Here is a 16,112-nt window from a genome sequence, read left to right as displayed (position 1 = left end):
TAGTTTCAAAGTTTCACACTGGTCAATATGATGACACTAGTGTCATTTCATTAAACAACATCTCTGATAAGTAAGCAAAGAAGCATGTCAAGCCGAATATAAAATGTTGGGTGTATAAAATAGGAAGACACAATATGTCCTCTAAAACTGAGCTCCTTGTCTTTCCTCCTCCTAATACTGATCCCTCCTCTTTCGCTCTCCCTTCAAGTTTGTGGTACCCACATCAGTCCATCCTTGCAAGCGCGCTGTCTTGGTGTCATACTTGATTCTGGCCTCACATCCAGTATGTTGCCAAATCCTGTAGATTCCATCTTAAAAACATAGCCCGCATCCACCCCTTTCTTACACAAGATGCTACCAAGGAGCTTGTCCATGCTCTAGTAATTTCCTGCATGGATTATTGTAACCCTCTCATGATTGGTCTTCCCAAAAGCCGTACTGCACCACTACAGTCCATAATGAACGCTTCTGTCAGGCTGATTTTCCTCTCTAATCGGTTCTCTCACACCTCACCCCTCTGCCAGTCCCTATATTGGCAGAGGGCTTATATTTGCTATAGGAGTCAATTCAAGGTTAATTCACACCTATAAAGCACCGAACAACTCTAGCCCCTCTTATATTTCATCACAGATCCATAGGTATGGCCCTTCTCGGTCTCTCCGCTCTACCCATGACCACCTCCTGTCCGTTGTCGGCACCTGTACGGCCAACTCACAACTGCAGGACTTCTCGCGGGTGGCTCCCTTCCTATGGAATAACCTGCCTACCGCCATCAGACTCTCCCCTAGTCTTGCATCTTTTAAGAAGTGCCTTAAAACCCATCTCTTTAGGAAAGCTTATGGCCTCCAAGACTAACCTCTGCCTCACATACCTGTCTCTTGCTCTCTCCTAAAAGGCAGCCCACCTTATTTGACTGCAAATTCTTGTCCTAATGTGTTTTACACCACACCTCCTATAGAATGTAAGCTTGATTGAGCACGGTCCTCTTCAACCTATTGTTCCCGTAAGTTTTTTGTAATTGTCCTATTTATAGTTAAATCCCCCTCTCATAATATTGTAAAGCGCTACGGAATCTGTTGGCGCTATATAAATGGCAATAATAATAAATAATGATGATGATGATAATAATAATGTAGGTACCATTAAAATTCAATAAGTATGTGAAAAGAACTGACTGCAAATTTGGCAGAAATGTGTTATGAAAGGACCAAACGATACGACTCACGATGCCCCATATTCAATAACCCAAGTTGTCTTCTTTTGCTAATGGTATGCCATGATGTGAGAAAACATTTTGTCCCAAAAGTTACACTGGCCTAATAAAGTAATCTGTAAAAACTGAAAATCTGACATTAGGTCTGAAATTTGATCATACAACTCCAACAAGAAGGTCTACAATGGAGGCATTGCTATAGATGGAGAGAGTAGCTTAAAAGGGACACTATAGGCATCCTTACCAATTCAGCTCATTGAAATGGTCTGGGTGCAATGTCGCATGTCCATTAACCCTACAGTGGTAATTATTGCAATAATTACCTGCTAGGGCTAACTCCTCCTCTAGTGGCTGTCTATCAGCCACTAGAGGGACTTTTCGGGGTCATAAGACAACTTTTGTCACCTAAATGACACTGGACGGCCTCATGCTATGTATGAGGACTTCCAGCCTCACCGGAATCCCCATAGCATTGTATAATTGTATAAAGTACTGTCTTTTTAGCTTACATCAAATAGCAACTGAAAGTATGGATAATTTGTCTGCTGTAAGTTAAAAAACAAACAAGCACTAATCACTAAAGCCAAGTTGGAGCAATTTACCAAAATCAGCACTTTTTGTCTACATTTTTCAATGCGGTTCTCAATTCACTTTCTAATGTTATCGAACGTGAACTTTTAGATGATATCAGAAACAATGCAAATAACCATTGAATATGGTAAAATAATTCATGCTATTTATATTGAATTATATGTTCACACACGTTAAAATCTGAGTTTTATATAAAGTTGCAATTTCAGTTTAATAATTATTGTAATTGAATGTACACGGATCAATTTGAGAAGTAATGCACAATTTATGGCCATTTCAGAGTACATCTATTGCCAATAAACAGATAAATAGATACACATAGACATCCTAAGAAAAGCTTTCCCCAAGTTAACTTTCTAATACTTGCAGTAAAGCTATTTAGCAATTAAAGTACTAAATGGAAAGCCAGTCAGGTTTAAAGTTTAATGTAAGGCGTACATTTAACCCTCATTTCCACAGCCGACACATAAATGGACAAACACTTAAGAAGGATGCTGAGCTAATTTGATTTCTGGTAAAATTGAGCACAGATCTCAGTCTCTTACCTGCTTTATGGAACATGTCCAAAAGTGGGGGATAACGTGGAAACATCTTGGGCGTATCTCATAGTGGAGACTGTAGTGCTTTTCACCACTCCATGCAGACTAATGAAGCTGATAACTAGCCACCTTTTCTATTTTCAAGGTTTATCATGCTAATGAAACTGATGGACAGACATTAGCAGTAAGAGACATTTAAAATTGGTCCATAAATCAGCAATGCGTCACCCTTTTCAAACACATTAGAAAATGCATAAATAAATAAAACCACAAAAAAAAAAAAACCTCTGCAGGATCTGATCCTTCTCCAGTGACATTCACTACAAGGAGAGAAATAGTTGTATGACCTTAAATGAATGGGAGCTGTGTGTGTGAGTTCTCATTCATTTGACAAAATGCTGCATGCGCTGTTAAATGTAAATAAAGAGCAATGCCCACTACAGCTTCCTAAAAAAAGCAATGACCTGGTGGTAGAGTTGGTGCAAAGATGAAAAAAATGGACAATAGAAGGGTGTAAGAAATTTGATGAATTGGCTATAATTGAAAAAAATATCTTGCTATAACTCTACCTCTATTTAAAAAGAAAAACAAACCTGTTGCAGTGTTTAAAGGGTTAACAGTATGCCCAATTTGTCTTATTTCATAAAAGTGAGAAATCTGCAATTGTATAAACCATTTTACCTGTAGTTAGCCTGTAGTTTGTAATATTCTGTGCATGCAGTATGTACTGTAGTCATTTAATGTTTCATGTAGACAGTTATTAATATTTTGGGTGATAGAATTTGGTTGCTAAACTTTGCAATAGTATAGAACACATGGATACTCTACCCCTCTCCTCTCCCCCTCCCCCCCCCCTTTTCTCTACCCCAGTTGTAAATACCTCCATATAACTGTGCAATCCCATTCTCTGTTCTTCAGGCCTCACTCAACTCAGTGAAAGACTGCATTTTTTCCCCCACTTCCCACCCACCCAGGCTCCCCCTAAATATGTAGCATGCTCCTCCAGTTGTTTGAGATTCTCACCCAATTACCTCTTCATTCCCCTAACATCTTACCAATAGCTGCTTCTCTGTTAATCACCTCCAAACTTACCCTGCTACCTCTTGTCTAAAATCCCCATGGTATCCTTTAGATTGTAAGCTCACGGGCCATCTAGCCAAGCACTTTGTATAAAAGAGCTCCAATGGCTAGATATCAGCTTACGGGCAGGGCTCTCTTACCTCTTGTATTTGTCTGTGTATATTGTACGTTTCTCCACTTATTGTACAGTGCTGCGGAATCTGTTGGCGCTTTATAAATAGCAATAATAAATAAAATAAATAAAAATAAACCCCCTTGGTAACAGCTACTGTCCGTCAACAAGACTGGTGTTCCCTCCACACTTGCCTTGAGCAAAATAAACATTGGCTTCTCTATGAGTACGTTGTAGCAATTGTCACTAATACACTCTATGCCCCAATGCATGGAATAGCTTGGAGATGTTTAGTACTCATGATGCCCAAAGGTATCGCGTGTAGATGTAGCAGGAAGATGGTAACTTATGAATAAAGTCTTTAGGTGTGTGGAGACAATGCATTTTTTAAAGACATAGATGTCCCACATGAAATTTAACAAAGAAATACCAATGCTACAGATGCTAGTGACCAAATGTGTGAACCCAAAACACAATATTTTCACCCTGTAATAACAGTAACAGAGTCGTTCACCACGTTAAGAAAAAGCACAATACTCACAAAGTGAAACGAGTGCTATCTGGAAATATTAAAGGGACACTATAGTCACCTGAACAACTTTAGCTTAATGAAGCAGCCTCACTGCTCAATCCTCTGCCATTTAGGAGTTAAACCCTTTGTTTATGAACCCTAGTCACACCTCCCTGCATGTGACTTGCACAGCCTTCCATAAACACTTCCTGTAAAGAGAGCCCTATTTAGGCTTTCTTTATTGCAAGTTCTGTTTAATTAAGATTTTCTTATCCCCTGCTATGTTAATGGCTTGCTAGACCCTGCAAGAGCCTCCTGTATGTGATTAAAGTTCAATTTAGAGATTGAGATGCAATTATTTAAGGTAAATTACATCTGTTTGAAAGTGAAACCAGTTTTTATTTTCATGCAGGCTCTGTCAATCATAACCAGGGGAGGTGTGGCTAGGGCCGCATAAACAGAAACAAAGTGATTTAACTCCTAAATGACAGTGAATTTAGCAGTGAAATTGCAGGGGAACGATCTATACACTAAAACTGCTTTATTTAGTAATTTAGGTGACTATAGTGTTCCTTTAACAATGATCATAAGTATGAAGTAAATGGATAATTATATCAGGTTAGCAACAAAAGAATAATATATCAAAAAGCATCAATGAAGATACAAAGTATAATTAGATACAAGGCTTATACCTAGGTAGTGATCTGAAGCAATAGTAGGGAGAAGAACTAAAAAGCACTAAAAATAGCAAAAAAGTGAAAAAATATTAAATAATAAGGCTTTACTGAAATTGGCCACTTAACACAAAGCTTAATAAAAAGGTCTAATACTTGGTTGTAAATTGAATCTCTTGGGACAGAAAGGGTACTGCTGTCTAAATACCTAAGTAAGAGACCATAGGCGATATTAAAAATTACCTGGGAATAAAAAATAAGGTTTAAAAAAAAAAAAAGCCCCGTCTCCCTTGTAATCTAATTAGAAAGGTTTAGGAGAAAAAAGTAAGGATGAGGTATTAGTTCCTCATACTATAGGACGCAAAATATACCACCCAATGTGAACAAAGAACGTGAGGTAAAGTGCCCACTTATCCCTGATGAAGTTTCACATGTTTTAGCACCGAAATTCGCATCCGGTTGTTTATAATGGGTTATTTTTTAATCTCTATGGGCACTTTACCTCACGTTCTTTGTGAAGGTACCAAGACCACCTCAAATCATTGAATATTGTTTGGGGTAACCCTATAAAGAGACTTTGAGATGCACAAATGATGTGTATACCAAGTTTCCTTCTGTTATTGAAGCACCCCTGCCTTTTTTAATTTGGTTTTCCTTTCTTTATACACCCTGTGTCAGGATAGTCTAATAGCCAAGGACCAAATCATATAAAACCAGAAATCCTAAAAAGGTATTACTGGACCTTAGAATGGCCAGATTTAACATTAATAATAGAACAAACAGGACAAGTCGAGGTCAGGAAAATAGAAGTCAGAATAGTCAAAGTACAATTCAATAGTGTAAAAAATAAAAAAATAAAAGCAGAATCACTAGAATAAACGCACTCTCAGATTACCAGAATGGAAACTGTACAAATGCAAAAAGAGTTTAAATTGCCCTAAGAGGACTGTGGACTAGCCAGTAGCGATCATGTGACGTCCGAACGTGCTTGTGTGCAAAGTCAAATATTAAGTTTGTACTAAAATTCATCCGGTCATAAAGCACAGGTCATCTCATGCTGGAACTATGAACATGATAATGAGTTCAGTGTTCCAGTCCAATACAGCATATTCATGAACGAGGTGGGTTGGGGAATTTGAAGCATCTTCGTGCAGACGAAAAATCTGCAGCAAATGCAGAATGCCAATGTGGATGGACCAGAATCCCTAAGGAATGCAACAAGCAACTAGTTAAGGATGTTGCAGTGGATGTGATCTACTTTGATCTTGCCAAGGTGTTTGATACAGTCCACACAATAGGTTAGTGTTCAAACTAAAAAAAATTGGTCTAAGTGAAAATTTTTGTTCTCAGGTCGAACATTGGTCTAAAGATAGAGTACAGAGAGTTGTCATTAATGGTACATTTTCAAGCTGGACAAAAGTGGTAAGTGGTGTCCCTTCAAGGTTCAGTTCTAGTAACACACTCACTGACACACAAACTAACACACACACACACACACTCACTAGCAGACACACACAAATTAACACACTCAGTACCAGACACACACAAATTAACACACTCAGTACCAGACACACACACTCACTGACACAAAAATTAACACACACAAACTAACACACTCAGTAACAGACACACACAGAGTAACACACTCACTGACACACACACATACACACACACACTCCTTTGGGAGTGCTGAGGGGATTCCAGATTTCCCTGTGGTCCAGTGGGGCTGCAGGGCGGCCGGTACTGCGGGCGGCAAGGGAGCAATGATCCTCCATATTCCGGCATCACTGCGGTGCGCTCAAGGGAGCTGGGGAGAGAGCGCTCAGGGGAGAATGCTCCCGCGCCGCTTGCCCGCCATGTAACACTGCTGCCAGTCTCGGGGGGGCCCTGAGAGGCTGGCAAAATGTGGCCACACTGACGTACATACTGGGTCACAGGGTGGCCGGGCCCCCTGGAGGGCCGGGCCCGGTTGCAGCTGCGACCCCTTATGACCGTGTTATGTACGCCAGTGTCCCCAGTGCCGAGCGTTGGAGAAAGGTAAGTGGCTGAAGGGGTTTTAACCCCTTCAGCACAGCAGGAGGGGGACATGAGGGTGAGGGGGACATGAGGGTAAGGGGGACCTAAGGACTACATAGTGCCAGGAAAACAAGTTTGTTTTCCTGGCAATAGTGCCAGGAAAACAAGTTTGTTTTCCTGGCACTATAGTGGTCCTTTAACAAATTAAAATCTGTTTACTTTAGAAAAATGGCGCCTCAGAGGGGAAGTGATAGCATTATACAAATATATTGCCTGGAAATCATAAACAGGACTATGCATAGGGCACAAGGTACACATTTAGACTTGAAGAAAGGAGATTTAGTCTAAGGCAAAATAAGAGTTTTTTTTCAGGAAGAACTGCAAGGATGTGAAATTGTTTGCACGATGAGGTGGTTTTATCAGTCTGTAGAGATGTTTAAACAGCAACTGCATGAATACTTGCCAAACCATAATTTTCAGGGTTTCTGTGGTAAAGATGGATTTGTTTTACCTAGTTTGTTGCAAAATTGGAAAGTGCTTCAATCTGGGTTTTTTGCCTTCTTTTGGATCAACAGCAAAAACAGATTTGAGAAAGGCTAAACTTGATGGACATATGTCTCTTTTGAGCTATGTAACTATGTAATGTAAAATACTTTATAAAGTATAAAGCTACTGTTCTACTGCTAACAAATCATGCCAGTAAAATGGGTTATAACATATCAATTTTAAACAATTACCTAACATTAAAAGACATTTCTCCAACTGTTTTAAAATAAAAGCAGTTTTCAACAAACAGTTTTTAAATAAAAACTAAAGATCAATGTGTATTGATTACTCACATTGTCAGTTATGTCAGCAGGCTTGAGAAGGCACGTTTAGTCCATTAACGAGGATAGAGTAAAAGCTGGTGTTATGACAGACACTCAAAAATACTATAATGCAAATAGATCAGTAGAGAAAAAACTAAAAAACAATACGCAGATTAAGACTAGAATGCCATATTGAAGATATTACATACAACAAAAATCCAATAAGACATACTAATGTAAGTTAGCTGTATGTTACACAGCTTTTTTTTATGAAAATATAAAATTACAAATATTTCAAAGAAGTTTAAATATATATTTTTTTCAGTCAGTGGGTAATAAGATTCACTGGTATTCACTACTATTGCTGTCCTTGCCAAAGTATGCACGCCCATTTTCCTTCTATAATTATTATTTATATACATTTTTATCATGCCTGGTTTACAAATGCAAGAGAGATTAACTTAATATGTGTTTTTCTGTGTATGCATGTGTGACAGAACCCTGGTCTGGTCATAGGGAGAAACTAAAATTGGGGATATCGGGAAGATGAGGAGGCATCCGGGCATACCGTGGACTTGAGGGAGCTACTTTCCCTAAGGCTCCAGGAACTTATCCAACTTATCCAATAGCAAGACCAACTACACAGAAGCATGGAACTCTGAGCTGGATCGAGGATGGCTGTAATCCAGTCAAACTTTACAATGTTGTCACTCGGGCAAGGTACCTCCGATCCTGGCACTGTTTGGACAGTTTGTGGATGATGTCCAGAGTTATCCAGGGATGTAATATGCTTAGGTGCTATTTGTGAGGAACAATGTGTCTTGGGGTAAAAACAAAAGACGCCCCAATGTCTGGTAGCTAACTGAATCACCACAGTTGACTCTACATATTAAAAATACTAGTATATGGGAAGGGGCTAGCACTTTGATACAGAATGAGGGAACACAGAGTTGGTGGTAATAGCAGATTGTAATACGGATAAAAGAATGGCACGCTGCATACCTCTCCGCTCTATACAAATATCACACAAAGATAAAGGTTATTGTTTAATTTTACATCAGAATATGCATCAAAACAATCTAAAACTAAATGTAAGAGAGAAAAGCATGTCCCATCAGTCACAGGGGGAAAAAATAAATAAATCTTACAATTCAGATCAATAAATTCCTACAAGTAACCCTAAATCGAATGGGAAATGTATCCTGGTCTAAAACTATTCATTAGTAGAAAGAATGTAGAAAACTGAATTACTGACTTGTTGTCACATTATGGGGGAGAAGAAAAGTAGATGAACCCCATCCATCCAATCAAAATGAAAGAATAAAAAAGGAAAACACTGCAGAATATCACTCCCTGAAGATCCGAGTCATGGGTGATGTGTGTCATGGCTTGTCAAAATGTCCCTTGCCTTTAAAATGATACAAGCTAAACAGCTGAGATATGACATTTCAGTGGAGTGTGAATGCAGCAATAATTTGAAAAGTGTGATTTGTCATGACTTTATAGATAAGAAATGAATGAATGAACAGCTCAGGGAAGCACAGAGATAAATAGCTCAAATTATTTATTCATGGACAGGTTTCTTAAGAATTCACAGAAATCATAAAGAAATGAAACTACAGCAAAACAAAACTATAAAATAACCCAACATGAGTGATCAGCAATATTAACTATATATGTGATACAGACTAAATAAAATAAAATTATGACCACACCATGCCTGGATCTTGATAGAGTGCACTAAAAGAACACAAAGCACCATAAACATAAAAGTGCGCTGTAAGGGTTATGGTGTCAGGAGCCACAAAGTGACATTAATTGGTAATCGGTTAAAACCCCTTCAGACACTTCGCTTAATCCAGCGCCAGGCTCCCTCAGCTCTGGTGACCTCTCCTCCCCCACCAACGTCAGCTCCCGAGTGGAGACAAATGAGAGACGCGCGTGCATTCACACCCACCCATAGGAAAGCATTACTCAAAGCATTGCTCAATGCTTTCCTATAGGGATAGCATTACTCAATGCTTTCCTATGGGGGTCTTTTTTTGACGCTGGACTCCGTAAGGACGCCCAGCCTCAAATAAGTGCGATTTACTCAGTGTAGTGGTTGTCAGAGAGACAGAAACTAGAGGCTGGATTAACCCTCAGTGAAACATAGCAGTTTCTCTGAAACTGCTATGTTTTCAGCTGTAGGGTTAAAACTAGAGGGACCTGGCACCCAGACAACTTCATTAAGCTGAAGTGGTCTGGGTGCCTATAGTGGTCCTTTAACTGGCTTAGATGGTCACCTGCTGGCTCTAAGCCAACACATTTCACTAAAAGGTAGTATGACTCGGTATGATAATGCAGAAATGTGAACTTCCTCTATATCAGACCAACTCATACTGGGCAACAAAACAAAAAAAAATAAACACAGATATATGGTACTTTGAGCGACCATTCAATTGCCCAATGACAGATAAATGGGCAAAGCAGATTTGGTTATAATTTAAAAGAGGCAGCATACACATTTTATATTCCATCAAAATCTTTAGTAATATCTATTATGGAAGAATGCTAACATTTGCAGCCTAAACATTTCATTTTAATTCAGACTTCTGCTATAAAAAAAAGCATCTCTGCCCCAGACTGGGACTCAGCAGAGAAATAGTCCTGTGATACACTTCAGCTACTTTAAATTAACAAGCTGTATTTTAATTACCTGGAATTGCATTCAGAGCACTACTGGACAGCTTGCAAGACTGCAGAAAATAATAAGGCCCAACACATCAGAACATAAGAGTACAACAGAAAACTAAATGCTGCACCCTGGAGGTAATATCAAGAACTACCTTCAGCAGAAAGTATACCAGTTATAGATTTCAGTTAGGTGGAGCCATCAAAAAATATTGATGTACACAATTTGGAAGTCTCTTAAGCACTCCAGGGCAGGTTTTCGGTCATTCTTCCCATGAGGACTGAAGGTTCAAATACTAAATCACATAAGGAGATTGTGAACCTCTGTACTGTTAGAATGAATTCTAAGTACTACAAATATATTTATTTAGGAAATATCAGAGAGGCATTTTGGAAGCAACTGAAATTAAATGCCGTAGGCACTAGTGCCATGCACGGCACTCCAAGTGTCTTTGCACGGCACTCAAGGCTGCTAGAGCCAAGCAGGCTCTGGCCTATCAGGAGTCCCAGTGAAACTTCAGATATCTGCTAATACGAAAAGGTGGTGAAGGACAATCCTCAATTTATGCATTGCAGATCACTTCCTCCCAACACTTGTGAATGGGAATCCACAATGTAGTAGAGCAGCCTGCAGCTGCTGTTGCAGCTCCTGTCCTTGACCTGTACCTGGCCAGCTTGGTCCCCCCAGGGAAGCCACCTACACTGCTAGATTTACACAGAAATGCACAAGAACCCTCCCCTCATACAAACAATACTAACAGCCCACAAACAAACATATATATACAATCCACACAAAAGTAACCCGCTAACAATCCACATACATGCACATAACCCCACATGCAATACCCCAAACAGCCCCACACATACACACACTACCAAACACACAATGTGACATATCCACCCACACACACACAATTCCACAAGCAGCCCCCATACACAGCCCACATTCATATGTATCATACACAATACCACAAACTCCTGAACATATACAATATAATAAGCTCATATACGCACAAATACAACAATACAAAATTACAGTATGCGACAGACCCCTCTGTCTTGGAACTATGCTCTATTCCGTTGCCTTCGTCTATCCTTCGGTTAACCGCAGCTTAATTGGTGAACGTTGGGAGTTTCATGTTACTCCAATGTGGTGGCGGCCATTTTAAAGTCCCGAACGGCCAGCGGTGTTCGGCACCCAAACTATGGAACTGAAAACGGACACTATTTTGCATGGACACCGCTGAAGCCGCCGACCTCCCTTCTTTGCCATCCAACACACAAACGTCGGTCCGTTCAGTACTTTCCGGCATGAATAGACGCACCCCAGATAGCCATCCCATGCAGCCCATTCATATAACGAAAGACAATGTGAAAGACTTTGGCTCCGTGAACTGTATGCATAGGATCTGAGCGGCATTCGGTAATAATGTGTGCTCAGATCCCAGCTATCTGGGGATACGTTGAATGTGGGGATTCTGTTCGTGTAATGTAAAGTTATTGATTTTATTGTATTTTTATGTTCAGGTACAAAATGGAGTTTAGCCTCTATCCATGGAGATAATTGGATTATTTCCCAATTATCTCCAGGATAGAGAGGAGGGTTTATCTACATCAAAGGAGAGTGTTTATGCTTGTGCCACTGTGATTGGCTACTGTATCCACATTGTCCCAGTCTTCCATCTGGTCCCCTAGGGGAGTGTCCACCAGGTGGGAGACCTGCATAAATACCGGGCAGGTATCCCTCAATAAACCAGATCTCTGCTTATGGAGGGTTACCTCAATACGGAGCTTGGTCTCGTACTTGGGGGTATTGGATTCATATGATTTGCTTGTTCGGCTGTTTGCTTCGTGAAGGATTTCGTATGGTTCCGTTAATTGGAACTGCTGTTAGCTGCTTCTTCATTCGTAAAGGGAATGTCCTCAGCGGTATTAACCCCTCTTATACCAGGGTGTACCGTAACACAGTATAAATAACACAAGCAGAATCCGGCAGCATACACACCTCAATTTAAAAAAAAATAGGACCGGCACGCTACGGGACATCACAATCCTATATCGGCACAGTGCTGCTAAAAGGTTGCCTACCCCTGGACTAGACCATTTTTTTTATTGTATGGTACTATGATCTAGAAATCTTAATTAATCCTCAGCCCAAATGAATGCATTTGTTGCTCAACATAAAAGATTAGACGCAGAAGTATGGCACAGAATAGCCAATAATATAATAGCAGATCCATTTAATAGTTTTAACACCAGACAAGGTTCCATTATACCATTGGCTTTCCAGAATAGAAAGTTGGATGACAGAAAGAAACAAAAACACTGGTCTATAATTTAAGAGCAATATAGCAATATCTCACAGTATAAAGTCACAAATAACAAAATAAGTCAAAAAAACAAAGCTAAACAAAAAACAAAATAATCTAGAAAGCATTTTTTTTTATTTTTATGAAATTAAAATAATTTCTGGGGGGGCGGGGCCAGACCGCCGAGCTGGAAGGTCGCAGGCAAAAGAAGCTCCTGCTACACAGCACCAAATATGAAAAAAAAAACATATCTTTCGCCAAAAAGCTGACTGTCAGCTACAGTGCCCAAAGCAGAAGGCCTGCTGGAGCCAGGGAGAGGCTGGCTTTTCAAGCTGCAGTCCCCTGGAGGAGAAAACTTTGATGTCCCAACTGGGGCCTTCTCCGGCGGTGAGCACCACTATCCTGCCACACAGCGCCCAGCCTGGGGCTCGAACCTGGGCGGACGCGGACCCGGCCCTGCCCCCCCCCTTCCCATGGACCGGGGGGGGGGGGGGGGTGTGATCCCGGTCCTCACCCGGAGGCATGGCAGCCGGAGCACAAAGGCACCACACCGTCACACTCGAGGGCCCGACCGCATCACATAAGATGGCGGCTGCCACGTGCACCGAAGTCAGTAGAAGGGAACGCATAACAGCGGAGCTCAGAACACCCAGTGAAACAAATAGGCACGGGCCCAAGGAGTTGGCGGCTCCACTTCATCGCAGCTCACCAAGCGATTTCCTACCTGTACAAAAGGCGAGCAGCAGCGGAGGCCTAGCGGACCCAAAGCGGTGGATGCACCAGTATGCCGGGACTCCGCTCCACACTCACGACCCTGCCGCCGAGCGAAGAGGGCCACACAGTGACACGCCAGAATATGCAACACCCAATGTTAATCTCGGAGACACTCTCCTCCCAATTCCCAACAGAGGCAAGCTCAAGAGATGCACCTGGAGAGACATCGCTAGAACCTCAGCCTAAAAGGACACTAACAACGGGTAACGCCGACATGCTGGAGCAGGCACTGGCCTTCCATATGTAAACTATCACCCACGAAGCATCGGACCCACCATGACGATGGTTCCTGAAGTGTGTGCAGACTTACGAACTTTTGATCAGCCAGGGTGATATTATGCCTGTAGATTGCTGCCTGGCCTTAACATGTTTAAGTTTATATACTGAGCCTTTGAGAATAGCTTACCGCATAAATCTTTCATTTTAACACATAAAATTGCTAGCATTAATGGCACCCTAAAAATGCAGAAATCGTTAACCAACCTTCACTCATGCATAACTTGCAACAGAAAAGTATTAATCCATAGTGTTAATTATGTGTTCCCCCACTCTGCCTGTACTTGTAACATGTATCCTGCCTACTCGGGTGAGCAACCTGGGAGTAATCCTGGATAAGCAACGCCATCACACAAAACATAGTATATGACCTAGCTACTTTCACTAGCATCGAGCTATACTTGTTATTAACCCTTGTTAGCCTTAAGAATGACCTAAAACACTAAGCATGCTTATATATATATGAAAAGATCTAACTACATATCATAGCTTAGTATGACAATCAACTGTTACGTACATTGAATACCACTACTGAAGCATTTCTTGTATTAGTAATGTACCTATCTTGCTATAACCAAAAAAAAAAAAAAAAAAGTGCAGCATCTCTTGACTTCCTATGCTTATACTGTTTCCTGTGAAATATTGTAATGTACAAGTCTTTGTTCATGCCTGAAATCAACTCTGCACTCCTAAAATAAAGAATTATAAAAATAATTTCTGCATCTATTTTATATAAAATAATACTTTACATGAACATTTCCCACATTGAAAGAAGGCACACGGAGAACAATGCTTGGCTGGTGGTAAACTAAAGGTAACAGAAGAGACTGCATGCCATTTGCTTTCACATAGGATAAGCAGTTATAAACATAGATGCTGTGCATTTGTGATGACCTATTACTTTCTAGGAAGCCCTTTTTGTTTTAATGAGTTCTATTCTTAAACTTGCTGAACCTGTAATTTGCTATAGATCATGAACCTTTTGCTCTGCATGCACAGCTGCTTCTTCTTCAGCCTACTGGGCACTATCACTTTGTGAGAAGCAATTAGGTGCTAGAAGGCTAAAAATCTATAGAGCAGATGATAACCACTTCTCTGCCTTGAATGTTGAATGGAAGGGTGAGTGTTTAGGCATGCAGGTTGTGTGTTAGGGAGTTAAGGTTAGATATAATCAGATTAGGATATTAAGGTACAGAAAACAGGCATTAGTGTTAGGGATTTGGTGGCAAAATAATAATGGTGATGGCTACTACCAACGCTCATTAATCTCATATTAAACCCATGTTGAACACTAAAGTTTATATCGTACGGTTTAACAGATTAAAAAAAAATAAAAAAATAAAAAAAATGTGGCCAGGCCAAGATAGACTTGATGAATAAAACAAAACAAAAAAACTCCAGTTTGGTTTGTCATCTCATCGCTATTCATTGTTTAGGCAATAAACCCCATTATGGCACTGATAAAAGAAAAATGCTCAAGAACAAACCCACCTTCGCAAATGCTCATGTTCTTTCAAGAAAAGTTCCGTTCTTCTATTGTTAACTCCAGACCCTGTTTTGTATGACCTGCCATAACAGAAAAAGAAAAAAAAAGAAAAAAACATTTTTCAGTAATACTATACCATATAATAATAGAACAATGCATAAACAAGAGAGTCGATAATCAGAAAGATAAACAATGCATATATAGACAAGATTTCATATATCAGTGGGATTTATGAATATTTTCCATCTCTATGATGACTTAAAGGACCACTATAGTGCCACAAAAAACAAGCTTGTTTTCCTGGCACTATAGGGTCTTTGAGTCCCCCCCACCCTCTGGGTCCCCCTCCCTCCGGGCTGAAGGAGTTAAATTCTTACCTTTCTTCAGCGCCGGGGACTCTCCTCCCTCTTCCGCTGAATGCGCATGCATGGCAAGAGCCGCGCACTGTCAGTCAGTCCATAGGAAAGCATTTCTCAATGCTTTCCTATGGACGCAGGCGTCTTCTCACTGAAAAATCACAGTGAGAAGCGCGGAAGCGCCGCTAGCGGCTGTCAATGAGACAGCCACTAGAGGCTGGATTAACCCATAGGTAAACATAGCAGTTTCTCTGAAACTGCTATGTTTACAGCTGCAGGGTTAACCCTAGATGGACCTGGCACCCAGAACATTTCATTGAGCTGAAGTGGTCTGGGTGCCTATAGTGATCCTTTAATGCTTGGTTATTAATATTTTAATATAGTCTATTAGATTTGAGACAGCCAATGACTGCAGCGGTGTTTAGAATTACAAGATCTGTAGAACTAAAGGCAAGAGAATTGTAAATAAAGAGAATTTTAAATAAAAATTGTGTAAATTTACATATTTTTAATTTTAAAGTTTGTCTCCAATGTGTTTCATTTGCTAGCCATGCATCCCTTGCTTCAAATAAATGTTATGCTAATGTTTCTCAATCAAAAAGTGCTCAGTAGTGAAGGGGTTATTACTGGGTCCTGGGAACTACTGCATTAATTAATGTTTTTGAAGAAGGTAATGGAGATTTCCTGGGGTTT

The 16,112-nt window shown here is 40.3% G+C and overlaps 1 protein-coding gene across 2 annotated transcripts in view; it reads right to left on the bottom strand.

Annotated features, from left to right (window-relative positions):
- Nucleotides 1-16,112, bottom strand: part of GOSR1 (golgi SNAP receptor complex member 1) — a 65,776-nt gene that overhangs the window by 22,859 nt on the left and 26,805 nt on the right. For both annotated transcript variants that reach the window (XM_063450015.1, XM_063450016.1), the window contains exon 6: nucleotides 15,069-15,143. In XM_063450015.1, the coding sequence (XP_063306085.1) occupies nucleotides 15,069-15,143 (75 nt within the window). The remainder of the gene's footprint in view (nucleotides 1-15,068; nucleotides 15,144-16,112) is intronic.

This window comes from Pelobates fuscus, chromosome 1 (genome assembly GCF_036172605.1).
Source record: "Pelobates fuscus isolate aPelFus1 chromosome 1, aPelFus1.pri, whole genome shotgun sequence".
In the NCBI taxonomy this organism is placed as follows: Eukaryota; Metazoa; Chordata; class Amphibia; order Anura; family Pelobatidae; genus Pelobates; species Pelobates fuscus.
The sequence above is the reverse complement of the archived record's forward strand: the minus strand, read 5'-3'. Positions and strand labels throughout refer to the sequence as shown.